General features: G+C 43.7%; 1 protein-coding gene across 1 annotated transcript; it reads right to left on the bottom strand.

The window, feature by feature from the left end:
* Positions 1–4,886: 4,886 nt before the first annotated feature.
* ZP2 (zona pellucida glycoprotein 2) lies at positions 4,887–24,680 on the bottom strand. Its single transcript, XM_040441433.1, has 18 exons — positions 24,676–24,680; positions 24,501–24,562; positions 22,260–22,346; positions 22,042–22,127; positions 18,333–18,470; positions 17,979–18,026; positions 17,302–17,478; positions 17,126–17,222; positions 16,844–17,025; positions 16,639–16,759; positions 16,359–16,537; positions 15,024–15,115; positions 14,346–14,473; positions 14,090–14,279; positions 13,366–13,498; positions 11,788–11,881; positions 5,074–5,163; positions 4,887–5,002 (listed from the first exon to the last, which is right to left on the bottom strand). The coding sequence occupies exons 1-18, from the start codon at positions 24,678–24,680 to the stop codon at positions 4,887–4,889; spliced, it is 2,025 nt and encodes a 674-aa protein (XP_040297367.1).
* Positions 24,681–27,907: the final 3,227 nt, after the last annotated feature.

The raw sequence follows: 27,907 nt of genomic DNA on the forward strand, positions 1-27,907 counted from the left end.
CAGCTGGAAAAAGTGATAAGGACTCATTCTTCCACTCGAAATAGTATAGCTATATCTGAAGTAGATGCAGTTTAGCAAAACACATTGCGGTTTTTAGATATACAATTAATTTAAAATACAAAATAATAATTATAAATATGAAAAATAAAATAGTAGGGTAACCAGTTTGAACATATGACTGATTTAGTGAAGTTGTGATAATTATAAACATATAGATTATATACAATTGTATAAAAGGATCTAATTAGGTAGTGATGTGTATACTAATATATAAATGGAGCAAATTGCAGTTACAAATAATTGTTGAGAACAGTGACAGTTTGGCATTACTGGAAAATAGTTGATAGGAGACCAATAAACATCACTTAGAAGTATGGATGTAGAGGGGAGATAGCAGTGCTGGTAACAGCCTGACTGCTATTTCGCATCGACAAAGAGCGTACCGCATCAATGGCGAGTTCATAGGAAGCCGAAAAATTTAGAGGTCAGCATTAAGTCCATTGGGGAGGAGGGTGCCCAGTTCGCGAATTCTCTTGGATTCAAGTCTGGACATTCTGAAGATCCCGCTCTGCACTGTGACCAGATATTGCACTGGGTCATGGTGTGCACCTACACGTATGGTATCCTGCAGCGCATTTGCCCACAGATGTTGCAGTTGGAACGGCCATACGGAAACAGAATGCACATTGAGTCGTTTCCAATTTTAGCAGCCCAATTGAAGTGAATGGTTGCGTATAAGGGCTGCAAAAAAAAAAAGGAATGACAAAAAAAAAATTTGTTAGTGTACATAAGCCCTTAGGCTGGGGAAAAAAAGCACATCAAGTTCAACCAAAGGATGGTTGAGGGGTGCGAATTTTAGGTAAGGTGAGCGGGAACCAGACCTTCACATTTACATCAGCATTAATGTTCTAAGACTTTATCCAAGTTTTTTTATTTTGTTTTTTTTACCATCCACTGTTCTTGCAGTTGCCACAATTACTCCACAAATTTAGGCTAGGTTCACTTCTGCAGCATGGATTCCGGCAGAGAACAGCCTGCTGGAATTCTCTAGATCTGGCACTGGCGGATGAAAACATAATGCTTGCTGGCCATATTAAGTATAGAGGAGTCTAGCAAAAATGCTGAGAATCAGATGGACACAAAGTGATGCATGCTGCAGTTTGTGTCCAGCTGATTCCTGGCATTCTCTGCCGGATCACCGTGCAGCAGATGTGACACTAGCCTTACAGTTCTTGTGGTAAAGAAGCCTTAATGTGTAGTGTCCCACTAGGTGAATGTGGGCACTACACAAGGGTCAATTGGGCCACATCATTCTCCACCTCCTGTGGAACAGTGGCAGTGTATTTCACAGTACATTTTAATGTGATGTTTTATGTTCATTTTCCCTGTTTTATCTGGGTAGCAGGCCTATTAGAGGGTAGTTCAGCCTCCTATACACTAGAAGGAGCCAGTGAACACTTAGTATAAATACTTAGACTCAGACAGGGAGGAGTTTAGTCTGTAGTCAGGAGTCTGTGAAGACAGAAGTGAGAGGGCACCAGCCAGAGATATGCTGAGGGCCTCCTCCCGACATGTAGCTAGACAGCCCAGGCTTCTAGTTGCCACCAGGAGGCTAGTGGAAAAGAAGTCTAGCCTGCCTGAAGAACATGAGCCATAGTTAGCTCAGAAGAATCACCCCAAGAGAAGAGTTTGCCTCCTGGGAGAAAACCTGCAGTTCCCACCAAGCCAAGCCAGTGTTTTCCAGCTAGTACAAGTAAGCTGAAGGAAGGATTAGTAATGTAAAGCAAGGATATATACCTGAGGAAGATTGTTTGCCAAGGAAAAAAGCCAGCATTGGGGCATCCAGGCCTTGGGATAAAAACTAGACAGGAGCTCTAAGGAACAGTGTACACTATTTGAGAAGGTACAGCCTGATTCTGAGTGTGTTGTTTACCCTCTGAGTATCTTGCAAGGAACAGTATACCTGCCATATTTGTGAAAGCCTGCTTGTGAAGTGTATCTGAGATAAGGAACTGATTTGACACCCAACTGTACAAAGTTGAACTGTTTTCAGTAAAGCAAAGTTTGGTTCACCATACCATCTGTGTACCTCACTTATTACAACTATAAATCGGTGTGCCACCGTTACAGGCACTGGCGTCACGAATCTTAAAGGGACCTTGCCCCAGGCACATAACACCTGCAACATCCAGGGCACCTCATCCACCACCAGGCCTGGTCCCTAAATACAGAGTGTGACCCAGAGGACTCCAGTGCCAGCCTCTCCTTCACTGCTGTACGCCTTCCCAGGGTTTTCCTACAGAACTGAGTAACCCTCGCTTGCCCAAAAACCATAACCTCACAATACCCTGCAGGTCTAGCGTGCTGCAAATGCCTTTTGAGACTGAACTTTTTCTTCTCCAGACAGAGTGCCTCCTTGTTTTTTGAGAGAAATTTTTACATGGAAAAGCTTTTCCCCATTTTTTGTACAGCCCATTTATATATTTGTAGAGGTCAATTATGTCCCCCCTTAGACACCCCTTTGCAATCTTTCCTCATAACTAAAGGAAAGGATGCCCCTTATCAGTTTAGTCACTCTCCAGCTCCAGGGCCTCCTTTCTATGGACTGGTGCCCAGAACAGCAAATTCCAGATGATGCCACACCAACACTTTGTAAAGTGGCGATTAGTGTTGAGCGAACTTGTGTTTTAAGTTCGGTGTCTAAAGTTCAGGTTATCGAAGAACCGCATTATGGATTCTGCTACCACAGACCAGAACTTTAGACGCCGAACTTAACCTAAGCTTGCTCAAAACTAGTGGTGATCACATTTTTTTGATGTATGGGAAACTATGGGAAGACCTAGCTCATGGAGACTCCATGGCCAAAGTTACAGGATCCATGTCCACAATTCCAAGTACCCCAAGATTGTATGACATGGCACACCACCCAACTTTTTGTATGCTGAAGAGGGACCCTTGTAGCTTATTTTTACAAAAAAAAACAATCACTGGCTGAAACAGGTCATTGCTGCAGTCAGTGATTGAACAGCAGTCTTAGCCATTTCAAGATAGCTTTTTTTGCGCTTCACTAGGCCTCATTCACATGTGTTTAGATAAACCCACAAGTGCAACCTTGTTAGTGTCCACTCCTAACAAGGTACAATCAGTATCAGTCACATAGAAGTGGATTACGTGAGCACTACATCTCCAATCAGACCTCAATCGCCAAAACGCTAGGATAGGTGATGTGTTGGTTGAAATGACCCCTGTAAGGATAGCAATGTCAACACTGAAAAGGTCCTTCTTGTGGGTATGATGGCACCATTGTATGCAACTTAAGGTAGCACTCCGTACAAACATTTATACATATTGCAAGATCTTAAGGCCCGTTAACAGAGGCCAATGATCAGGGTATTTATTGGAAGGAACATTAATGGGAATGCTCAATAGTGCTCTGTAAAGGTGTCCCCGATTATCCGGTGAACAAGCAAACATTTGCTGATAACATGAAGGCATTTCTAAATCAGTCATCTAAATCATTGATTCTGATCAGTAGAGGATGCTGTGTAAGCCAGAATTAGATGCCCAGAAATAATGAATCTGTATAGGAAGGGGGGGGGGGGAAGCAATAAGTAGTCCCCCACAAAGGAGATGACACCTCACATCCTCTTATTAGCAGGCAGTTCTAAACTGAAAGGTTCATTTCTGAATAAATGCCTGCAAGGTCAGCCCATGTAAATGGGCCTTTGGAGGTGGTTCGTGACCATGGTTTCTCTAAATCCTTGCGAGAAGGACCAGGCCAGGAGCAGGAGAGGCAGCTTTAGCCAGATTGTAGAGTGAATGTCAGAACAAGTAGTTGGCAGCACAAGACCTGGTTGGTGGTGATCAGCTTTGTTATGCAGTCCACAAAGCATATAGGAGACAGTGGCACACAAGAGCATCAATTCTTTGTTCTACCAATTGAGGCTTTGTTGGGGGGGGGGGGGGGGGGGGGGTTTCTGGTAGTGCTTAGCAAGTTTCTGCAGCCTGTACCCCGAGAGTGAAGATTTTTACATATTCCTCCATTGTGTCAATATTCCAGTCCCCACAATGTTCTGGCAGTGCATAGTGACATGCACTGCCATAGCTAATGACTGGCATCAGTGGCGATATGCTGCTTGTGGCCACAAGTGTTGGGACCAGTTGATGGCTACAGTGTAAAGGACTGTAGCAGTGGGGAACAGGCAAATATGAATTTTCCATTTCAAGGCGCAGGCTGGGTACTTGCTAAGAAATTGATGGAACCCTCTTTAAAGAAGTTACTGTGAAAAAGCTGCAGTCCATTAACTCATGGTCTACCCAGTTATGGCCTCCACTTATTGTATGCAGTGAAACACCAGATGTACACACGGAGCATATACAGTGTTCGACTGACATGCTAAAATTGAAGTTGGCAACCTTGGGACCTGAAAGCCCTGGACTGGGAAGGCTCCTAAACCTACATGGACCACCTATTTATGGGTGGTCCCTACACCTGGGCTGCCTGTGAAATTTAGTGACCGTCCTAGCAAATTCAAGACTGCTGCCAACTGTGTAGATTGGAGGCTATAAGGACACATGTCCTCCATCATTTCAATGCAAAGATTTATAGCAGGTACACTTTTTACAGTGTACTCCATTGGCCTGTATCTTACCAGTTAGCCTACACAGTAGGCCAAGTCAAATACCACCAGGACTTTTCCAAAATACAAATCAAATGAAAGCTGTGACAATGTACAACTTACACAGTAGCAGGGTTGTGTAGATATTAAGCATCTCCTTCTCAGCTATTCCTGCTGGGTAAACATTAGGGGGCACGATCTTACATACACATTTGCAGAGGACACAAGTTGGTTTTTTTAATATTTATTCCAAAAAGTGCTTGGAGCTCAAGATTTTGGTTTGCATTTGAGGTTTATGAACACAGCAACTAAGGCAACCACAGCAACCAGGGCGAAGGCAGGTAGGACTCCAATGGTCACTTGCGTTATAACATCTTGCTCATCTAGACGAAAGGAAAAGTTACCACTTGTTCTTATTTAGAAGGTTGGGACAGAGTACAGGGCAAGATCTTACCTTCAGAAGTCAGGGAGGCCTCAGATTCTAACAGCAAGACAGGACCAGGAGGACTAGCCAAGGTTGAGTGTCTGTGCAGGAAGAGCTCATCTAAAGAAAAAAAAAAAAAAAAAAACACTAGTCAGCATAGTTATACCCACTACCACCTCATGTCTTTAGATAAAAGGCAACTGCACTACATCTTGATGCATTTGTCTGGTATTGCAGTTACGGCCCACATGGCAAAACTTAGTATGGGCCCACTGTACATGCGTCAATAACTCCCAGTCCATGCAGAACATATGCAACGTACCAGATTTGACAACTTAGTTTTTAAAAAGTGGAAGAAATTTCAAATATAAAAACTAATTTCAAAAAGTTGCATTTTGCCTCACTATCTGACTTGTGTTGGAAATCGTGGAACAGGTGCTTCAAATATATGCTGCTCATTCTGACCCCCATATTTGTCAATGTATTTACACCTGAAATCTAACAAAATACAGATAATGTTCTGTTTCTCTTCTGTTACAAAGCTAGCTGCCTGAAGCCACCACTAGAGGGAGCTCAGTGAAAAGGAATTAAATACTGCTACCATGGAAGCTGTAATCTTTGCATTGAGCTCCCCTAGTGGCAGTGGTATGAAAATTCAGTCTTCACACAGGGAAGAGAAGAGCAAGTGTGTGGGCCCCCTCCCTCTGGGCCCCATAGCAGTCACATGGTCTGCCTCCATTGTAGGTATACCACTGTCCATAGACTTGAATGGTTATTAGCAGGGCCGCTGATAGAAATCATGGGGCCCTGTACAGCATACATGACGGGGCCCCCTTCAGCTCCACCCCCTGATCCCTCCTTCAGCCACACCCCTGGCCCCGCCCTTGGCCCCTCCCCAGACGCCGCCTTGAAACATGCAGATTTGTCTACAAGTGATATTTATTTTTCTCCAGCCAGTTATAAGTTTTATTATCCAAAAAAAACATAAGTAATGTGGATGACACTTATGGGGGGATCTGTGGATGGCACTTATGGGGGGATCTGTGGATGGCACTGTTATGGAGGGGATCTGTGGATGGCACTGTTATGGAGGGGATCTGTGGATGGCACTGTTATGGAGGGGATCTGTGGATGGCACTGTTATGGAGGGGATCTGTGGATGGCACTGTTATGGAGGGGATCTGTGGATGGCACTGTTATGGAGGGGATCTGTGGATGGCACTGTTATAGAGGGGATCTGTGGATGGCACTGTTATAGAGGGGATCTGTGGATGGCACTGTTATAGAGGGGATCTGTGGATGGCACTGTTATAGAGGGGATCTGTGGATGGCACTGTTATAGAGGGGATCTGTGGATGGCACTGTTATAGAGGGGATCTGTGGATGGCACTGTTATGGAGGGGATCTGTGGATGGCACTGTTATGGAGGGGATCTGTGGATGGCACTGTCATGGAGGGGATCTGTGGATGGCACTGTTATGGAGGGGATCTGTGGATGACACATACCGTATATAGCATCTTATGCTATGTGTCATCCACAGATACCCCTCCATAACAGTGCCATCCACAGATCCCCCCATAACAGTGTCATCCACAGATCCCCCATAACAGTGTCATCCACAGATCCCCACCATAACAGTGTCATCCACAGATCCCCCTCCATAATTGTGCCATCCACAGATCCCCCCCATAAGTGTCATCCACATGACAGACCCCCCCCCCCCATAACAGTGCCATCCACGGATCCCCCGCCCTCCCTATAACAGTGCCGTCATGACGTCATCCATATAGATCCCCCCCCCGCCACTCACAGTAGTATACATTAATAAATCGGTGCAGCCGTGCAGGCTGCAGACAGTAACTTTAATTTTAGCACAGGCACAGCGCTCATCTCTTTACTAAAATACTACCTTACATTCAGCTCCTGCCTCCTCCCTCCACCCTCCAGTAACAAGTGCGGGCGGCAGCGCTCACTCACTGACGTCACGCGCCTGCGCCGCCTAGTGGGAGGAGCAGGCGTGTGACGTCAGTGAGTGAGCGCCGCCCCCACACTGCCTGCTGTTACTGGAGCCAGCCCACTGACAGCAAAAAAATTAAAATGGCTCGGGAGTCGGCAGCCCGGGCCCCCCTGCCAGCCGGGCCCGGTACAACTGGGCCAGCTGTACTGGCCTATCAGCGGCCCTGGTTATTAGCTGCAATACCACCTAGAGTACATGGACAACTGGCATTCCTTAGAGGTGTGGGGACAAAAACTATTACACTTTCCTTTTCATGAATCCCCATGACATTCCATGAGAAATGACCCTCCATCCAGATAGGGACAGGAAGAGTAAAATTAGACCCTCCTCCAGTTCCCCCCAGTGTCTTTCTGGACTGAGCCTAGAGAGTCTTATCACCAATTACTCAAACCAATACATTTTCTAAATCTATACAACTTAGAAATTCATAGGCAAATTGTAATTAACCGGTAAGTGTTATCCAGTTTTTCAATTTCATCCTCCACAACGGCATACCATGAGATTTAAACAAACAACTACTTTTAGGGTGGGACAATAGCCTGCAGTACTTTCCTGCCAAGTCCTAACCTGCAACGATATCTACTCTGTAGTGCGCTACAGATTTGTTCAATAGATGCATCCGCCGTCTCAGCCCAAGAAGTTGTGACTGATCTGGTAGAATGCGCCTTAAAAACGAGGTTATTCATTCAAAACTTTGTAGGCCTCAAATTGCTTTTTAACAAGTCTGGCAATTGAACCTTTTGCCCCTTGTTTGTCTCTTGAAAATCAAAGTGGTCACCAGGTATTTGAGGACGACACGTTTCACAAAGAGAATTAAAATCTCTTCCCCCTAAAATTTTTGGATGTTTGCAGAAAGGGGACAGATTTCCTCCTGTCTGAAAACTTACATCTTTTCTACCAAAAGTACAAAAGTAGTATCGAAACAAAACAATCTTGTGGAACATTTTTTCAGCGTTTTCCCAGACCATCTTCAGAGCCTGAACCTCATACATGTAATAGCAACTAGCAGTTTTAAGAGTAAAAAACTAAGAAATTACAGAGTGGTTCAAATGGAGACCGAGGCCCAACACCAGGTTGAGGTCCCTTGGAGGTACAAGGGGTCCAAGAGTGGAATACAACTTATCTGCTCCTTTAAAGAACCCAACTACCCATGGCTGGTCTGCAATCTTTATATCAATAACTGGACCAATATGCCAAAAGTTCGTTTCAGCACCAAGATCAAAGACCTTTCAAATCCTGATTGTAGAAACCCCAAAACCACCTCAATGGAAAAGTCTTGGGACAATTTAGATTCAACACCAGGAGCAGAATCTCCTCCAAACGTTAGAATTTTTGGAAGTAGATTCCTTCCTACTAGCCACCATAATGTTATAGAATCTGAAAGACCTTTAGATCTTAATGTTTTATAAATTCCATGCCGCTAAGGTGTAGAGTTTCTGCATAGGGATGGAAGACTGGTCTCTGGCTTAGGTCTGTCCACCAAGGAAGGACCCAAGGACTGAGAATGGATAAAAAATTTTAGAAGAGGATACCACGATTTCTTTGGCAATAAGGGGGCTATTAGAAATGAGCCTTCTTGCCAAATTTTTTAAGCACTCTTGAACTAGTGGAAGAGGGAATGCATATGAGAGGGGAAAATTCCACCTCTGGTTAAGTGCATCCGCCCCAGCATTCCCCTTGTTAGGATTCAGAAAGGGGGGGGGGGGGGGGAAACACCACACCTTAGATCTGTTTGCTTCCTCACAAAACTTCCATCTGGGAGTGACAGATCTGAGTGAAAACCTCCCTGTGCAGACTACTCCCATGACTGGAGTTAAACTGTGCTCAGATAGTCAGCTGTTTCGCTTAGATGGTCCTTCAAGTGAACTGCTGACAAAGATCTCAGGTGATTCTCTACCCAGGAAAATAATTTGTTATTTAGCCCAGGATCACACTTAGTTCCTCCCTGTTAATTCTGGTATCCTACTAGTGTTTTCCGATTGCATTTGTACATCTTTCCCTGATAGCTCCGACCACCCTTTTAGCTCTTCCCAAACTAGCAGAAGTTCTTTGGTTTGAGGAAAATCAGTCATGCAGAACTGAACACTGTTCCTGTACAGAGTTGCAGGCAAGGCACACCCCAGCCCCAATGACTTGTGTCTGTAGTTAGTTACCAAGTCTTGAGCCACCAGGCTAGGGATTCTTACCAGCTGGAGAATATATTAAAAAAAAAAAAAAAAAAAAAAAAGTTTTCCCAAGGTGTTCTGGTCCTTGTCCCAGCTCTCCAGTAACAACTTTTGAGTCACCTGAGAACTGGGCCCATTTGACTGCAGGAATACAGGCAGTTAGGGATCCTAAGAGACATGGCTTCCCTGACCAAGCAGGACTGTTCCAAGAAAACAGACACCTTAGACACTAACCTTTTACCCGTTGGGTAGGGCATGGACTAGACTTCTCCCAGTTTAACTATCCTAGCTGATACAGTAACTGGAAGGTCTAAAATACATTGTTTTCTAAAAATGCCGAGCTCCCTATTAGCAGGTTGTCTAAATGGACTATGATGACGTTCAGCCTCCTCAAGTGATCCACCAAGAACACTGGAATAGTACCCCATTTCTATTTGGTGTTGTGGTATACGAACAATCGCATTTAGATGTAAGTTCTGAAAGGTCTTTCCAACTTTAATTGGTGCGATTTGAAAAATATTTAAAGGAGGGGGGTGATGAAAAGAAATGCCATAGCCTACTTTTAGGATCTCAACCATCCACAGATTTGATGTAATGTTTCCTAATTTCCCTGAAAAAACCTTAACCTTCCCCAACCTCGTTTTTGGCGTCATTGTTTAGAGGGTTCTGCATTTTTGGGGTTGAACAATAAACCTCTTGTTTGTTTTGGGACTTTTCAGGCCAAAAAACCTTTCCATTTCCTCCTCCAGTGGGAAGCATTTACTTGTATTAGAAGCCTTCAAGGACTTTTTCTAGATCCTAGCCAAATATCTCACTGTGAAAGGGAACATTAAAACAATTTTAGTTAACATCTTGGGCCAGTGACTTAACTGAAACAGTGAGCAGTTGATCTAGCAGTCTTACAGATTCTGCAGTCACGTCAGAAAATCTACTGCCTTATGCTAAAATCACACATTAACAGACGTTTTTCACTGATGTCTGAAAAACTGTTAAAACCAGACCTATTCAATTGTATGGGGCAACCTGTAAGTGAAAAAACTGACAAGCTAGAACATGTTTTATTTGTTGATGTCTGCTTTTCACTAACCATAAAAGAAAGCCATGTGAATAACCCCATAGACTACCATTGGTCTTAAAATGGACATAGGATGGCCGTTAAATGTTTGTTTTTCACTGTCATGTGCAAGTAGCCTTAAAGAGCAAAGGCTCATGCACACCGCCGTTGCCCAGACCCATTGTGGTCCCCAATGCACGGAACTGCCGACAATCATTTTGCAAAGATCTTAGAGGTTGTGGCAAGATTTGGTTTAAATAATGCAGCTGCCGAATCCCAAGATCTCCTAAGGCAGGCATCCACCTTTCATTCATGGGATCCTTTAAGGATAGAGCTTTACTATTTTTTACCAACTTGGTCAAAGATACATCTTAGGGCACAGAGTTAGTAATATTTCATCTTCCTCACTAAACGTAAGTCTACGTTTAATGGTTCTGGGAATGAAAAGTTTTGTCAAGTACTTTCCATTCCCTTTTAATTAAAGCATGTACATTTTTGCGGACAGGGAACACTGTTACAATCCACTAAACATTTCATCTTGAACTGATCTATGAGATGAGAAAATTCAGAGGTTCCAATTCCCTTAATTAGCTCCTTAGTACCTTCCAAGGAGAATAAAAAAACTTAAATTCAGAAACAGATCCAGACAATACATCTGAATGAGCAGTATCAGCCTCAGAATTGAAATCTGAGGAAGTCAGAGCAAGCAATTCTTTACTCACTAGAATAAGGAGCAGGTTCAAAGTGCAACTGGAAAGTGCTGAATGTATCTGCTTCATAACCTTCCTCAATTCTTCCTTCAGGGAAGGAGCAATATCCTTAATATTCCCAGTAAATTTTAGGCATAACTTGCTTAGAGGATTTAGGAAATTTAGCACCCTTTCTAATCTTAGAAGCTGCCTTTGTTTTGTGTGAGCCTTCTATCACCACAGATGCAGGGAGGGGGAAAACAATCGCCTTAATCGGCGCTCCTTAAATAGCTCTGGGGTGCAGAGTGTGGCCACAGGAGGAAGCCACAGCAGGAAACCACATGCCTAGGTGCCAAGGCATGTTCAGACATATCCCTGCCAGATCTGGACCCATGTGTTAGCCAGGAAGGAAGGGGGGGGGGGGGGGTAATGTACCTTAGCTGGAGGGACTCAGTGTTCAGGTATCACATGGGCTCTTGCTGCTGGCACCCACCTCCAGTGAGACAGACCTTGATCCTGCCATGGACCAGGCCAGGAACTCCAGGTACTCTATAGAGGCTAGGGCTGCATGCATGTGGAACAGGCTTCCCACTTAGGTCTGCCTGCCCCTGAGTGGTCTTGCAGCATTGCCATGAGAGACTACCTCTCCCCACCTGGAAGGAACAGGAAGACACTGAAGATAACTGAGGGTCCAATTTTATTCTTCCTGTCCCTACCTGGTTGGAGAAGAGTCATCGCCCTCAACGTATGCTGTCTGAGGAGGAAATAGAAAACAAATCTTTACCAGTCCTAGATAGGACAAATATATAAGCACTTACCCCTTCTTTTTCTGGATGGGGGACACCTCTTTGAACAGAGTGACGAGTCTGGGGAAGTGATGTCACATATAATGGCACGGCAGTGGAAGTAGACCTTAAAAGCAAAAAAGACTAGTCAGGAAATCAGTATGAAATAAAGAACTCATGCCAGTGCACTCACCATGGAAGGTGTTCACACAAAGGCCTACATCTAGTACAAGTGCACCTCCATGTTACAAGCTACAATTGTGCAGGTTGGCACACTTAAGGGAAAAAAAACCTCTGTACCTAGTTCATTCAGGGGTGGCTTAACAAAGGGAGTGTGGGCTAAGCCAACATTGTGCACCACAATCCTGGCACAAGACTATTGCAAACTAAGCCAGCCAATAGTTTGTAGAAAGTTAGACAAAGTGACTAGCCATGTGCCATCCTCCAGCCAACCTCAGAACATCAATGGTGCAAAAAACCTGATTTTTTTTGACACAGCCGTAATGATTCTTAAAGTGTCTTCCAGGATTACTATGGTTTTTAACATATGCTCTTGTAATTAGGTAAGCAACTACATTCTCCCCCGTGTAATCCAAATCACTCTATTTAACACTTTGTTCCTGTATCCAACCAAACCCACGACTCACTTCAAGCACCTCTTCCAACACCCAGCTAGTTTATTGCTCCTCCCATCCAGCTGGTTATAGACACTCCCCTATTACTGCCGCTGCTATGACACTCCCATGGACAGCGGAAATAAGAGCTGCATGGTTATGTGACCACAGCCCAGAACATTAAATACAAGAAATACATTAAAAATTTATGAAGGTCACTAACTTCGTAATGTGGACACAAACTAGAAAATCCTTCAGGGTCCAAAGTTTTCTGGAACAGGTGAGGACCCTTTCATTTTAATGGGGCTGCAAGAGATGCGGACAGCACACTGCTGTCAGCACCTGTAGTTCTGTTCTGCGGCCCCACAAAAATAGAAATGCCTATTGTGCGAAATTGCGGACAATGCGACATGGTATAATTGTCCGTAAAATACGGCACGCACAACTGGTACCCACAATTTACAGGCTGCAAAACATGTTTGTGTGAATATACTCTAGAAGACAATAAAAAAATAATTTGTATTCCAGTGACAAAAGACAGATATGTACTAATCCTGTAGACATGTACACCAGCTGTTTAGACCTACAGAGTTCAGTTACTCAGGCTGGAGGAATATGGTGCATGGCTAGACACTGATCAACTTTATACCAACTCTTGGCTGAGCTAGTCTGACCGTTATGCCAAGATTGTGGCACACCTTAGGCCATGCACCTTCCCTGCCAAATCAGGTCTTTCCTAGCAACCCACACCCACTTAGTGACCAGCACAGGATGTCCTCACAAACCGTTGCACCAGACAGGTTACAACATCTAACATTATTAAGCCAGCGAGTTTCAGATCCAAACCTAGCCCTTCACATTTTACTCAGTTGCATGAATGTTTGAGATTCAGGTTTCTTCCACCTGCACTAGATACAAGTCACATTAATACTTTATATTAGGACCAAAGCCAAGTGGCATTTTTTAACATACAAGGTAGTTGTCAAGCAATACTCACAAAGTTGGTTGATAGTTGACCACCCTGCATAAAAGCAAAGGCTTTCACTTCAAAACGTTTGCGGTATGTAGCTAGTGGCACATTATTAACAGGATGAAAGACTGTAAGATAGCTATCATGACTCTCTTGGCATCTGAGAAAATAAAAACAGCATTATCCAGGGTAGTTGGAGATTCACGCACCTTTCCTTATCCCCCAGCCCAATCCATTTAGCCAAGCCAGGCTCGGTAATAGAAAGCCATTTTAGTTGTGGTGGTTTCTTAAGCAATGGTGACAGAACACTGCTTTGTCAACTAGTGCAGTTCTTAGCAGAAAACTAGAGCGTATTGTCTACATCTTTGGCCACTTTCACATAGATGTATTTTCAAGCCAAAACTAGGAATGGGTCCACGTCTTCCTATCCTAGTTTTTCCTTAGCAGGTTCTACTCCTAATTTTGTCCTACAGTTACTAATACAAAATACTAACCAAATTATTAAAGTTAAAATAAAACCTTTGCTTCAGGGTCGGTTCACATCTCTGCTAAAGTTATCCGGTATTCAGTTCCAGCAGAGAAACAAGCTACTGAAGTCACCATATCCAGATGCCCAAACAATCCAGATGCCCAAACATAATGGCAGAGGCCAAATGCCTGCTTTCTGCCAGAAAATAACCACTATAGTGGAGCTGTGAACCTACCCTTCTCCAGTCTGCAAACCTGAATTGCAGAATGTCCAAGTACATACCCATCAACTACAACATTCCACTGGGGTAAAGCTTCTGGGTCTTGTGACATTGTTGCCCAGCAGTCATCTAAAACCAGTTCAATGTTTGGATCGTTGCGATTTAAAACCTGCACTTCCAAGAAGATCGGATCACGCAAGGTCTTCAGAATTGGATACTGATCATCACTGTAGGGTGTCTGGTAAGAGATATCTGAAAGAAATGTTAGCATGTAGGGCATGTAAAGGAATGAAGATACGCACCTTTTTAATACCATACCTGGGTAGACACTCATCACAATTAAGAGGGGGCCATCATTTCTGGAAGACACTGGTGGTGGTGGTGTGACCACACTTACATTAATAGGTTTAGAGTCAGAGCCATTATAGAAACACCGGATTGTCTCTCTGTAAAGAAAAAAAAAAACACAGTAAATACTGTATGTATACAAAGAGGCAAAAGTGCCAGCTTCAACACAAGTTACCGATTCCTTAAGGCCCCTTTACACTGCTCAGTTCAGCAGACTATCAAAGGAAGATTCTTCCCCCCCCCCCCCCCCCCCCCCCCCAAAAAAATAAAAAAAATTGCCCCTTCACAGTTTAGGGGATAACTATTGAATTGGTGAGGGTCTGACCTCTGGGACCTCCACAGATCATGAGAACAGGGGCCTGTAGCCCCCTGAAAAGAACAGAGTGGCTGCTCTATTCATTTCTATGGGAGTTCCAGAGATAGTTGAGCACTGTACTCTGGAACACCGGTATATAATAGGGCAGCCACACGCATGTGCGACCAGCCACTCCATCTTCAGGGGGCTTGTCGTGATCACTGGTGGGTAACAGATCGGTGGGGGGGGGGTCCTACTGCTAATGGTTATCCCCTATCTTATGGATAGAGGACAACTTAACTAGAATACCCCAAAAAGGTCAGTAAGAACCGCTTCATTTACTTGCACAATACCTTAGTTCACTATCTCTTGAGATATTCCTTCGTGGTAGATCCTTCCAGAGGGCACTGACTTCATTTTCATAAAGTAATTTTCCACCTACATTCTGAAGTATAGTGTTATTCTAACTATACAGGCTATCAAAAACACACATGCTATACAATTAGACCACAACAGACAATAGGTTTTAGTCTAAAACATGGTATGGGGGAGCAGCGAAATGAACGGTCATCTGCTGTACTGCATTTTAAAGAGGAACTGTCACCATAAAATGCAGAGCACTCTGCAAGCAGCATGTTCTAGAGCAGAAGGAGCTGAGCAAACAGATAACGTTGTGGGAAAAGAGCAACAAGTTGTAATTTTATGTAATCAAGTCTGCTTTTTGGCTCAAGATGGCCCATTAGGCATCAGAGATAGAAGTCTGTACAGATATGGTTTGTCTCAGGGACTGAAAGCTGGGTACAATCGAACTCAGTTTTGCTGAATCTTCCCACAAAGATGCAATTTGCTCAACTCCTTCTGCTCTAGAATGTGCAGCAGGTTCTCCAAGAAAAGCTCAGACTTATTGGGGGGTCATTTACCAAGTACTGGCATTTTATGCCATACCACATCCTGTGCCACCCTAGTCATAAATAAACTGCCAGTCCATGCAACTAGCTTAGTCTACTCCAGCCCCTGAGGGTGGCATAAAAATGTTGCATGTAGCTCAATTTAGGTGCACAGAAGTTTAACAAGTCACAAAACGGGGTGACTACACCAAAACCTGGAATAGGGAGCCATAAATGACCCACCTTCAAGTCCAGGAAACTTCATGTGACATCTACATTTCCTGGACTGAACACTTCCTCTGCCCCGAACTCACAGCATCATGCTGTGTGTTCCTGTCTGACCATGGGTCTGCTGAGCTGTACTCCTGGTATTATGTGATTACTGATCAGTAGACCCTCAGCCAGTTATAAGTAGTTATGAAGCTGTGATTTCAGGGTATAGGAGCAAATGTTCAATCCTGGAAATACAATTCTGGACAGAGATTGGCCATTAGGAGATTCATAATGAAGATATGGCATGGCCAGATACCATTTAATTCAGGTCACATTTGCAAATCTCCTGGTTCTCCTAAATGAAGTGCAGCAGTCTGAGCAGTGGTCATGCACAACGAGTTCCATACAAATCTAGAACTACCCTCGCAAGTGTCAGTACAGGAAGGGCTAGGGTTCCAAATGCATTTTGATTTGTACAGAACCCAGTATGGGATGACAGACAATAACTAAGTGTTTTCTTAGGCAGTGGGACAATTTTAGGTCTCCAACTCAAGACACATTACACAGAAGTAATAAAACGGAGCTTACTTTTTCCGTAGTTCCACATGTATTTAGAGCAAATTTAAAATAAATTCTGTTACTAGTCTTTTCTTGCGGCTGGCAACTGCGATCTCTTACAGTGACGGTATTTAAATCCAAGTTAGGTTTGGTGAGCGTTGCTAGGACTTCAAACATCATAAACCCATCTGGTGTGCACTCGAAGTTAACTGGTCAAGAAACATTGTTAGTTTAAAGGTTCAGATTATAGTCCAGAACAGCTTGTGAAAAGGGGGGGGGGGATAAAATAAAATAAACACAGATCACTTACAGGGAGGACTTTCAAGGACACACTGAAGATTTAAGTTCATTGGTACAGTCAGTTCATCAATAAGGAACACCAGTGTGAGAGATCGCAAATAGTAAGATTGCTGGTTAGGAGCAGTAACAACCTGTGTGGAAGCAGCGTCACATAGCATGTATAATAGCCAAGTAAGTGTCACTATCAGAACCAGTCTTACATTGTTTTCCCATACCTGCAGTTTAGCTAGTTCAAAGCTCAGCTGGACACCACTTCCCGTGTCTAGTGTTATCCCTTCTTCTTTAAGTGCATATGTAGTCAATTCCACCAGTTTATTGCCAATTTGAATATACTGGAGAACGCCACCAAAATTAGGCATTGATAGAGTCATGTGGGTTTTATTGCATGCAGGAGGTCCTAGGTCAAAAATTTTTTGTTTAGCCCTACAGAAATCCAAAAGCTCATACCCTTGAGGGATTCATGGCCTAAAATAATCTAAAGTGTAGACAGCCCTTACCCGTAGCGCAGATCAGTTTCACATCAACTCTAATCTTTGGGTTTTGCCTTTCCTGGATCAGCGCGATGTTCCCACTGTAAAACTTCTGTCCTTGTGACTAAGGATTAAGAACAGTCAGAAAGCATTTTGTACTTCTGTTCCCATCTACTGTAGGTCTCTGGTAGGATTAGACTTACAGTGAGTTCTTGAATTCCAAAGGCCTTTACTTTGACACGGATTGTCAGGGAAGTTTCATTACTAGTTAGGTCATATCCAAGTCCCTTGGCAGTTTGCAAATTGAGTTTGACAAGCGTGCCATCATCAATTCCAATGGTCCATGTGGATGCAGGAGGTTGTGGTTTACTGATGAAACCCTACAGGAGCAATAAAAAAAATAAAAAATTCTAAATCTGTCCCAAATTCTTTTACGATTCACTACTGATTTTGGCAACTCAGTCAGGAAACCCAACGGTGTGGCCATACCCTAAGGCTACATACACATGGGAGGGTCCGATTTTGTTCTAGAACTCTGCAGTGGCAAAAGTTACACCAACTGGAGCATTTTTTGTTGAGGGTGAAATCTGCAGCCATTACAATATGAATCTGTGACCAAGGGTGAATTCTGCAACACAAGTTGACATTTAAAGAGGTTGTCACCAGAATCAACCGTATTGAACCAAGCATACTGCCTGGTAGGGCCCATCATGCCGGTTCCGAAGCATGTGGATGGCTTCTGAAAATTTTATGACTTTGCTGCCACTGTATATTTTCTACATGCAGTTCAATAGTATGTAGATGTACATCAAGAGTGAGTGAAGCATTAGACAAGTTGCAACTGTGTGTAACTTGTCCATATTTACCCACTGAAAGTCACAAATCCTACCTCCTCGTCAAAGCCAGACAGCTTCCTTGATATTGTAGCCTAGAACAAAATAAGATTTGACAGTCAGTCATCTTTCTACCAGTTTAATGCAACTGCCAACATAATTTTATTTATTTCCATGGGGCTCAGGAGTTGGGATATCCAAGTTCTGGTCAAATAAAGCATGCCCAGCCAGGACCTCCACGTCTAAAGAAAATTATATCTTAATTGGGGGGGGGGGAGAAGGTATCAGAACTTCTTGACTTGGGCAACTACTCCATTTTTCTTTTGCACCAGTTTTCAAAGATCTCCAAAAGGGCCACTCAATATATGGACTTTGTGCTATAATCAAATAGATCAGTTTACTTCCATGTATTCCGGAGTACACCGTATAACTGGTTCCATGTATTCAGAGTCAGCTTGTTCATCTTTGCAAGATATTTGGAAGACCACGTTATTCCCCACTGAATCCCTCAAGGAAAGATGTGCAACCCGTCTTCCAGTCTGAAAGAAAACAGAATAAAGCTTCCTTTTGAAGGCGCAGCACTCAACTGAAAGGACAATGACTGTTAAGGAGAGGAGCAGAACAGGCCTACTTTGAGTACTGCAATTATGAACGTTTACTCTAGTTTCTGCTCCTTACATGCCCAGGAGGCAGAGTTTCATTGACAGGATGTCTGCAATGAATTGCTTTACAACCCCTCCCCTAAGGGTACTTCAGTGACACTTAGCTCCCTGGGCACTTAAAAGGGCCCACCCATCTCATACATTGAGGCACATCACTAGGATATGTTCCAATGTCTGATTGGTATGGGTCCCACTCTGGGACTTACACCTCTCTAGAATAGAGTCCAATGTGAAGGAGAGCAGACTATGCCCCTCCATTTCTTTCTATGGGACAGCAGAAAATAGCCAAGTGCGCCACTCAGCTATTCTCAGGTCTCCCATAGAATTAAATAGAGGGTGGCTGCGCATGTGCAGACCACTCTCCTTCACTTTGCATGCTCTGTTGTGGTGTATGTCGCACTTAGGATTGCACTGGGTATCAAGCTTTTGATACCGGGATTTTCCAATACTAGGCTGTGCTAGACTGAGGGGGGAAAGAACCTCCCTCCCCACTGATGTGGCAATCACTGCCACTAATGAAAGATTAAGGGGAGGGGCTGTGAAGCTGCCACCAATGAACATAATACTGAGGGGTGGGGGGGGCTGTTGGCATAATTAACCCGTAAATACAAATGTAGGCAGCAGGTGTATCACAGCTGGCACCTGGTCTCAATGACAGGGAATGGCAATCCCACCAAACAACCCCTCAGGTGCCGTGATCAACACAGATTGTGGCACATGAGTGACAAGGTTCGGCGAGATCCCCGTCATTGAGGCTGGGTGCCTGCTGTATTACACCACCTATATTTGTATTTAGGTGTTAATCATTAGTGGTGCACTGGCCACCCCCCCACCCCAAGTATTTTGATTGGTGGCAGTAGCAGCTTCCGATCAGAGCCTCAGCAGTGAAATTGTGGGGCACTGATCGGTTACATGCCAGCCAGGATGCTACTAAAGCCATCCATGGCAAGCTACCTGCTGCTGTGTGCACAAAGCCCAGGGCAGCAGAGACGGTAAAATCCTATTCACCCTAATAGGGCTCTGTTGGGGTGAAAAGTGGCTAATCCTTATTTAAAAAAACCTCTCTCAATTTTACATAAACTAAACACATCCGAAAAAGTTAAAATAAATAAATTATATAATAGAACTGTTCTACAGGGTGGGCCATTTATATGGATACACCTTAATAAAATGGGAATGGTTGGTGATATTAACTTCCTGTTTGTGGCACATTAGTATATGTGAGGGGGGAAACTTTTCAAGATGGGTGGTGACAACGGTGGCCATTTTGAATCCAACTTTTGTTTTTTCAATAGGAAGAGGGTCATGTGACAAACTTATTGGGAATTTCACACGAAAAACAATGGTGTGCTTGGTTTTAACGTGACTTTATTCTTTCATGAGTTATTTACAAGTTTTTGTTTACAGCCATTGACATGTCGCCAAGGTTAACATGAGGAGCGGATAGAAATTGTGTTGGTCTGGTGAACGCAGTAACCGGGTCATTGCAGCAGATTTCAATGCAAGACACCCTACGAGACCACTCATCTCCCATGCTACAGTTAGCAAACTGCTTGCTAAGTTTCGTAAAACTGGTTCAGTGTTGGATTTGCCAAAATGTGGACGCATGAAATCTGTCTAATGAAGAAACATCAGTGGCTGTCCTAGCTTCATTCAGCAAGAGCCCACAGCGTAGCACTCGCCGCATGTCACTGGAGAGTGGCATTAGTCGAACATCCCTTTGGCGGATATTAGCTACTCACAAATGGCACCCTTACAAACTCCAGCTACTGCAGCGTCTTAACGAGGATGACCCAGATCGGCGCACTGAATTTGCAGAATGGGCAAAAAAAAATTGGAACAGGACCCTAGGTTTACGCAGAAGATTTTGTTCAGTGATGAGGCAAACTTTTATGTGAATGGTGAAGTTAACAAAACCACTGCTATTGGTCTGACACTAACCCACATTGGATAGATCCCTCCAAGACTGTTGGAACAAAAAATAAAAAATTGTATGGTGTGGTATATGGGGTACAAATATAGTGGGGCCATTCTTAATCAATGGAAACCTCAAGGCCACTGGATATGCGAAATTGCTACATGATGTGTTTCCCTCTTTATGCACTGAAGCTGGCACGTTCCCTGAGTTTTTCCAGCATGATGGGGCACCACCATATTATTGGTGTCAGGTCCGAGCATTCCTAGATAAACAGTTTCCTGGAAAGTGGATTGGTCGTCGTGGGCCAGTTGAATGGCCCCCCAAGGTCTCCCGATCTGACCCCCTTAGACTTTTATCTTTGGGGTCATCTGAAGGAAATTGTCTATGCTGTGAAGATACGAGATGTGCAGCACCTGAAACTACGGATACTGGAAGCCTGTGCTAGCATTTCTCCTGTGGTGTTGCCATCAGTGTGTGAAGAGTGGGAGAAGAGGGTTGCATTGACAATCCAACACAATGGGCAGCACATTGAACAGATTTTATAAGTGGTCAGAAACTTGTAAAATAACTCAAGAATAAAGTTACGTTAAAACCAATTGTTTTTTTTGTGAAATTCCCAATAAGTTTGATGTGTCACATGACCCTCTTCCTATAGAAAAAACTAAAGTTGGATTCAAAATGGCCGCCATGGTCACCACCCATCTTGAAAAGTTTCCCCCCTCACATATACTAATGTGCCACAAACAGGAAGTTAATATCACCAACCATTCCCATTTTATTAAGGTGTATCCATATAAATGGCCCACCCTGTATTATGGGCCAGATGTTCCCTAAAATGCAGAATGGCTTTTCTGGAGTTGTATTTTTCTTTTGCGTGGTATTGAATATTGCAATACTTTTTGGTTGAATCAAAATGTTAGTATCATGACAACCCTAGTCCTGCTATGGGGACCTACACTTACCACACATTCACCAGGATATGCCCCAATTGCCCCCAATGAACGAGACGGGCCAACCCTTTTAAGGAACAGAATAAAACTGCACTAATTTTCACTATGCCCAACAACTATGTTTTCCCTATTCTCCTCAGCCCCTACCTAGTGCTGTCAGCAGATCAGCATGGTTAGAACTGCTAACAGACCCTTTTAAAAAGGGATCCCTTGACCACCTTACAAGATCCTGGTTTACATCTAAAGGCTAGAAACCCGAGTTCACACACTTAATTATATTCTTGTCCAAGTGGATCAGTCCATCAACTTTGTTAAAGCAGACCATACATGAAGTTGACAGATGCAAGTGGAGTCTCAACTGCCCCCCTCCCCCCAAAAAAACACAGAAGTGATGGATCCATCACAAACCAATGGCACCCATCAGAACCCACTGATAAAGGGTCTGTTGATTTCCATCAGAGCACAGGATTGAGACGGTACAGCATGCTTCATTATTCTGTCCCACCTGCAACAGAGGACCCTAATGGAGATTTACGCGGCAACAGCAAAGATGTACGTGCCAGTATAATGACAGTAGTACCTCATGATTGATACATTTCTCAGGTATAGTCAGCAAACTGCCTTCAGGAAGGATCTGACAGGCATCCACTTCAAATCCAGATGAATCTGTCCGGCAAAATAGGTTAGGGATAAGTTAGTGGAAGTGTCTACAAAATCCAACTTCTACCATAGCACAGTATGATGTATGCAAGAACCTTTCCTTCAATTGGTCATCACCTATAATGCACAGCTACCTACCTATAACATGAAGACCCTGCCATGTACGCCAAGGAACATCTTTAGGCTTCTTTATTTGGATCTCACCGTCCAGACAAAAAGTAGATCCTAGAACAAAACAGTTTGGAAAGTATTTTTTTTTTTATATATAAGCACTTCCAGCTGCTTACATGGAAAGTAATAGTTATCCAACCTGTCTAGTTTTGTAGTTTTATAACAAAAGGTCTGAAATAAGTGGATCATAGGCTGTCCCACCAATTGGCCAAAGCAGAAACAGCACAAAAGTGTGTTGAACTCTGGACCAAGGTCCTCCTGAGACCTTCTTCCATCCATTAACTGATAATATATCAATATGGTATCAATCTTCTATTACCCAACATATGTATCTTCCATCCACGGACAACCATTTACACAAATGTGTACCATGCAAAATCTAGAAAGAACCCTAGTAAATTTTACCAGCCTTAGATGAGAAGTGTGGGCAGAGTTTACTCAACCCAAGTGGTGAACCATCAGTTTTTTGCTTAAAGTGGCAAAAGGCCACAATTTATAAAAAAAAAAAAAAAAAAAAAAAAAAAAAGCTTACTTGCAGTGTCACTTGACAGTTTTGAAGCGCACATGCAACTGGTTAAGCCAATCACAAAGCTTGTATCTGTTCAACTGTATTAAAGCAGGGGTGGACTGGGAACTTAGTGGCCATGGAAACCTAAAAGTGGCCCCATGTTGTAGGAGTCCAAATTGACAGAAGGTGGGGGCAACACAAGTAAAGATGGGACAATACAACTAGGCAGGGCCAGCAATACTGTAGCGCAGCACAAGATACCTCCCCTGCAGAACCAAATACCACAGTGCAGCACAAAATATCACCACCCTAGCTGCGGTATTCAAGTGCATCACTGTCCCGAGGACAACAATGCAGTTGAATTCAGGAGGGCACCTGTGGCCACAGGCCAGGTGAAGCAGCGTCTGATACTCCTACATTAATATTGACAGCATCAACCTGGACAGGGGCCGTGATAAGGGCTCAGATGGCCCCCTGGGCATCAGTCCACCAGGAAGTTTCCCTGTAGGGTTCAGGCCACCCCTGGTAATAATCCATATTCATAAAGCACAGAAACTTACTGTGAGCTCTGGGACATAGATTTATATGATTTGGTTCAGGATTTAAATAAAAGTTAAAGCCCAACAGGATTCTAAGGACAGACAGTCCTGATCACGCCACCCACAGAATGACTGACAGCACCCCCTGTAACAGTATAACAGAAGGCTGTCAATTACACTGTGGGCAGCATATTCAGGACTCACAGATGCACTGAGGAATTATGGGCGGAAAAATCCGTCACAGGATCTCAACGGGGGAAACGCTCCCGTTTGGTCCCCATTCATTGTCAATAGGGACAAAACAGAACATATGCCATTCTGTGGCATCTCCGTCCCCTATTGACTTACAATGGTTTTAGAGCGATCTGTCATGGCAATTTTAGAGATAATACAATTGGATGCATCCATAACAGATGCATGTGGTTGTATTATCAGAACGGAGGACTTTTTGCTGATCACTGACGATCTAGCAAAAATGCCTATTTGGATTTTTTTATAGACCAATTCTGAAGTTTAACTTTTAAGACTTATGCGATTTATGTAGGTACGCTTTTTTTTGCGCCTGAATTTGTCTAATTTCTACTCCCTGGCTGGCGTAGTTTTCTTCACCTCTTCAGCAATTAAGTGTTGCACTTTCCTGCAGACATACAACTTTTCAATGTGCAAAAAAATTAGACCAGTCTAAGTGAATATGAACCTGTCTAACTGAAACCACCAGAGGTCAGACTAATACAGTCCAATTCAACTGCTGAATCAAATAAGCTAGTTTAATTTGAAATCTAAAAAAAAAAAAACTGCGAATAAATGTGCCCCTTCATTTAATGCATTGTTCACTCAGTGGTTTCCCCACGGACAATGGGAGCATGATGTGGACCAAACACCTATTGTGTTTGTGAGCCTTTAAAATAATTAAATGTTTTGGTGCATGTCCTATTCTTATCCATTTTGCAGACAATAGGCATTTCTACAATGGGCCACCCATTCTGCAAAATTGCAGAAGGCACACAGGCGGCTTCCGTTTTTTTGCAGATCCACAAAAAACAGAACGGTCATGTGCATGAGGCCTAAACTACACTGCTGTGTGCATGTGCCCTAAGGGTTAGCCTGTACAAACCACATCCAATTACAGCAAATGCAACAATCTAAAAAGACATTACTAACCTGGGAAATCCTTCACCTGCACAGCATCAGACAAGACAAACAGAAGACATACAAGTAAAATCCTAGAGAAGAAAGGAAAAAATAAAATAAAAATCATGAGACTGAACTAAATCCTATAAAAATACAGTTACTACAACTACCCCTCAACACATTGGTTATGACAACATATCGCTACCTCATCACAAAAGGTTTTCTCCAAAATGTGGGCACATTAGTGCCTGTACCACAGAGCCCCATCAGCACAAACTAAAACTCCAGCCTCCCACTGGACACATGGTGGCGCCCTCCTCAGGCATCTATATATACTTCAGGTGGCTGCAAATAATTAGCTCACACCCCATTTATCCCAATTAATTGATTATCACCACATTTGTGGGCGTCCTTTGCACAATGGGGGTCTTTTTATGACCCTGCCTTTTAAGCTAGGGTTACACAAAAACATGTGTCGCACGACATATTTTGTAATGCTAGTCTATAGTGTCACACTGCGACCGCAAAAAATCCATTCAGGTTGGATATTTGTGCAACAGTGCGACACCATAGACTAGCGGTACAAAATATGTTGCGTGACACATGGTGCAGTGTAGTTGTACCCTATATGTTACCGTGTAGCCCTCGCCTTACTTCTCGTTTGCTCTGGCTTTCCAGATGGAAGATGCAACTAATTTATGTGCGTCTCCTCATAAATTAGGCGCATCTTCAGCAGTCCGTGCGCCTGGTGGAAAAACTAGACCAGTCCCTGGCTGGAGTAGTTATTCTCCAACATTCACACCTGTTTCCAGGTGTAAATATTAGGCCTCCTGCACACGACGTTTTTGTTTTTTTCCGTTTACGGGTCGTTTTTTGCGTTCCGTATACGGAACCATTCATTTCTATGGATCCGCAAAAAAAACGGAATGTACTCCGTATGCATTCTGTTTCCGTATTTCCATTCCGTTGAAAGATAGAACATGTCCGATTATTGCCCGCAAATCACGTTCCGTGGCTCCATTCAAGTCAATGAGTCCGCAAAAAAATAGGAACACATACGGAATGTACTCCGTATGTCTTCCGTATCCGTTCAGTTTTTTGTGGAACCATCTATTGAAAATTTTTTGCCCAGGCCTATTTTTAAACTATGTAATTACTGTATACTGTATATGCCATACGGAAAAACGGAACGGAAAAACAGAACGGAAACGGAAACACAAAAACGGGCCGCAGAACACTGAAAAAGCCATACGGTCGTGTGCAGGCGGCCTTAGTAAATTTGTGTGGGCTGAAGTCCCGGCCCCTGTCGCACCCTTGACACTTCTATGTGTTGAATGCAGTACAAAAAGGGGTTCTTGCATTATTTTTACACCAAGAACTGGCTTAAAAATGTTCAGAAATGACCTCCACAATGTGCTCTCCACATCTTTTGCGGCCCCGTTGAAATTCAATGGGTTCACAAAAGATCTGCAAAAAATGCGGATCGGATGCAGACCGAAAATATGCATGCACAACTTTTGTCTCCGCTCCAAAATCATCTTCTGAGCGGAAACATAACGGACCCCATTATAGTCTATGGGGTCCTTAGGCTCAGTTATGTGCCTTCTCCGTCCTTTCCGTTCTCCTGCTCCTAAACGGAGTAGGAAAACGGAAAGGCTGAAGGGTGATGTGAACGACGCCTAAGAAGAGTATTTGGTTGAGGTTCCTCTGCCTCCCCATTGACTTCTATGAAATCCACAATGAGATCCAAGAAATAACATGTCACTTCTGAAGAATTTTTCAAATCGGCTAAGAAAAATCTATCCGTTTAGGGCTCATGCACACAAACGTATTTTTCTTCCGTGTCTGTTCTGTTTTCTTTTGCTGCCTGAACCATTCACTTCAATGGGGCGGCAAAAAACTGAAATGACATGGAGTAACTTCAGTTTTTCTTGCGGACCCATTGAAATGCATGGTTCCGCATACGGTCTGCAAAAAAACCGGAACGGACACTGAAAGTAAATACGTTCATGTGCATGAGCCCTTAGGGTGCATTCACATCACCGTTTAGCTTTTTGCTTTTCTAAACCGTCAGAAGAAGAGAGAGAGAAAAAAAACAGGATCCTGTAACAAAACGGATCCTGTTGCATCAGTTGTCATCAGTTTGAGCCATTTCTGTCTGAGATCCGTTTTTTTTTACCACACATCCGTGTTATCCATGTTCTGTCAGTGGTTTTTCACAGACTATGGCTATTTTCACACTTGTGTCAGTGTGATTCAGCGGGCAGTTCCGTCGTCGGAACTGCACGCCGGATCTGCCGATCTGGATGTGACTGAAAGCATTTGTGAGACGGATCCGGATGTGGTTCCATCTCACAAATGCATTGCAATAACGGATCCGTCCTCCGCTTGTCATGCGGACAGATGGATCCGTGTTGTATCTTTTTTCACATTTTTACCGGTCTGCGCATGCGCAGACCGGAGGGACGGATCCGGCATTCCGGTATTTTGAATGCCGGATCCGGCACTAATACATTCCTATGGGGAAAAATGCTGGATCCGGCATTCAGGCAAGTCTTCAGTTTTTTTGGCCGGAGATAAAACTGTAGCATGCTGTGGTTTTATCTTTTGCCTGATCAGTCAAAACGACTGAACTGAAGACATCCTGATGCAAACTGAACGGATTAGGCTACTTTCACACTAGCGTTCGGGTGTCCGCTCGTGCGCTCCGTTTGAAGGGGCTCACGAGCGGTCCCGAACGCATCCGTCTGGCCCCAATGCATTCTCAGTGGAGGCGGATCCACTGAGAATGCATCCGCCTGCCAGCGTTCAGCCTCCGCTCCGCTCAGTGAGCGGACACCTGAACGCTGCTTGCAGCGTTCGGGTGTCCGCCTGGCCGTGCGGAGGCGAGCGGATCCGTCCAGACTTATAATGGAAGTCAATGGGGACGGATCCGCTTGAAGATGACACAATATGGCTCAATCTTCAAGCGGATCCGTTCCCCATTGACTTTCAATGTAAAGTCTGAACGGATCCGCTCAGACAACTTTCACACTTAGAAAATTTTCTAAGTTTTAATGCAGACGCATCCGTTCTGAACGGATGCGAACGTCTGCATTATCGGAGCGGATCCGTCTGATGAAACATCAGACGGATCCGCTCCGAACGCTAGTGTGAAAGTAGCCTTACTCTCGATTCAGAATCTATGGGGATAAAACTGATTAGTTCTTTTCCGGTATAGAGCCCCTGTGACGGAACTCAGTGCCGGAAAAGAAAAACGCAAGTGTGAAAGTACCCTAAGGCCTCATGCACACAACAGGTTTTTTTTGCGTCCGCAAATTGTGCGTCCGCCAAAAATAAACGAATGCGGCATCCGTTTTTTTTGGAGGATCCTTTTTTTTCCACAGATCCCTTGTAATAAATGCCTATCCTTGTCCGCAAATGTGAAAAAAGTAGGA

Source organism: Bufo bufo, chromosome 7, assembly GCF_905171765.1.
Source record: "Bufo bufo chromosome 7, aBufBuf1.1, whole genome shotgun sequence".
Lineage (NCBI taxonomy): Eukaryota > Metazoa > Chordata > Amphibia > Anura > Bufonidae > Bufo > Bufo bufo.

Excerpts from the sequence above, each read along its gene's own strand:
- ZP2 (XM_040441433.1), bottom strand. Across the intron at positions 22,128-22,259 it reads GCAGGGTCTTCATGTTATAG|ATTCATCTGGATTTGAAGTG; the intron begins GTAGGTAGCTGT and ends TTTGCCGGACAG. Across the intron at positions 5,003-5,073 it reads GGCCTCCCTGACTTCTGAAG|ATGAGCAAGATGTTATAACG; the intron begins GTAAGATCTTGC and ends CCTTTCGTCTAG.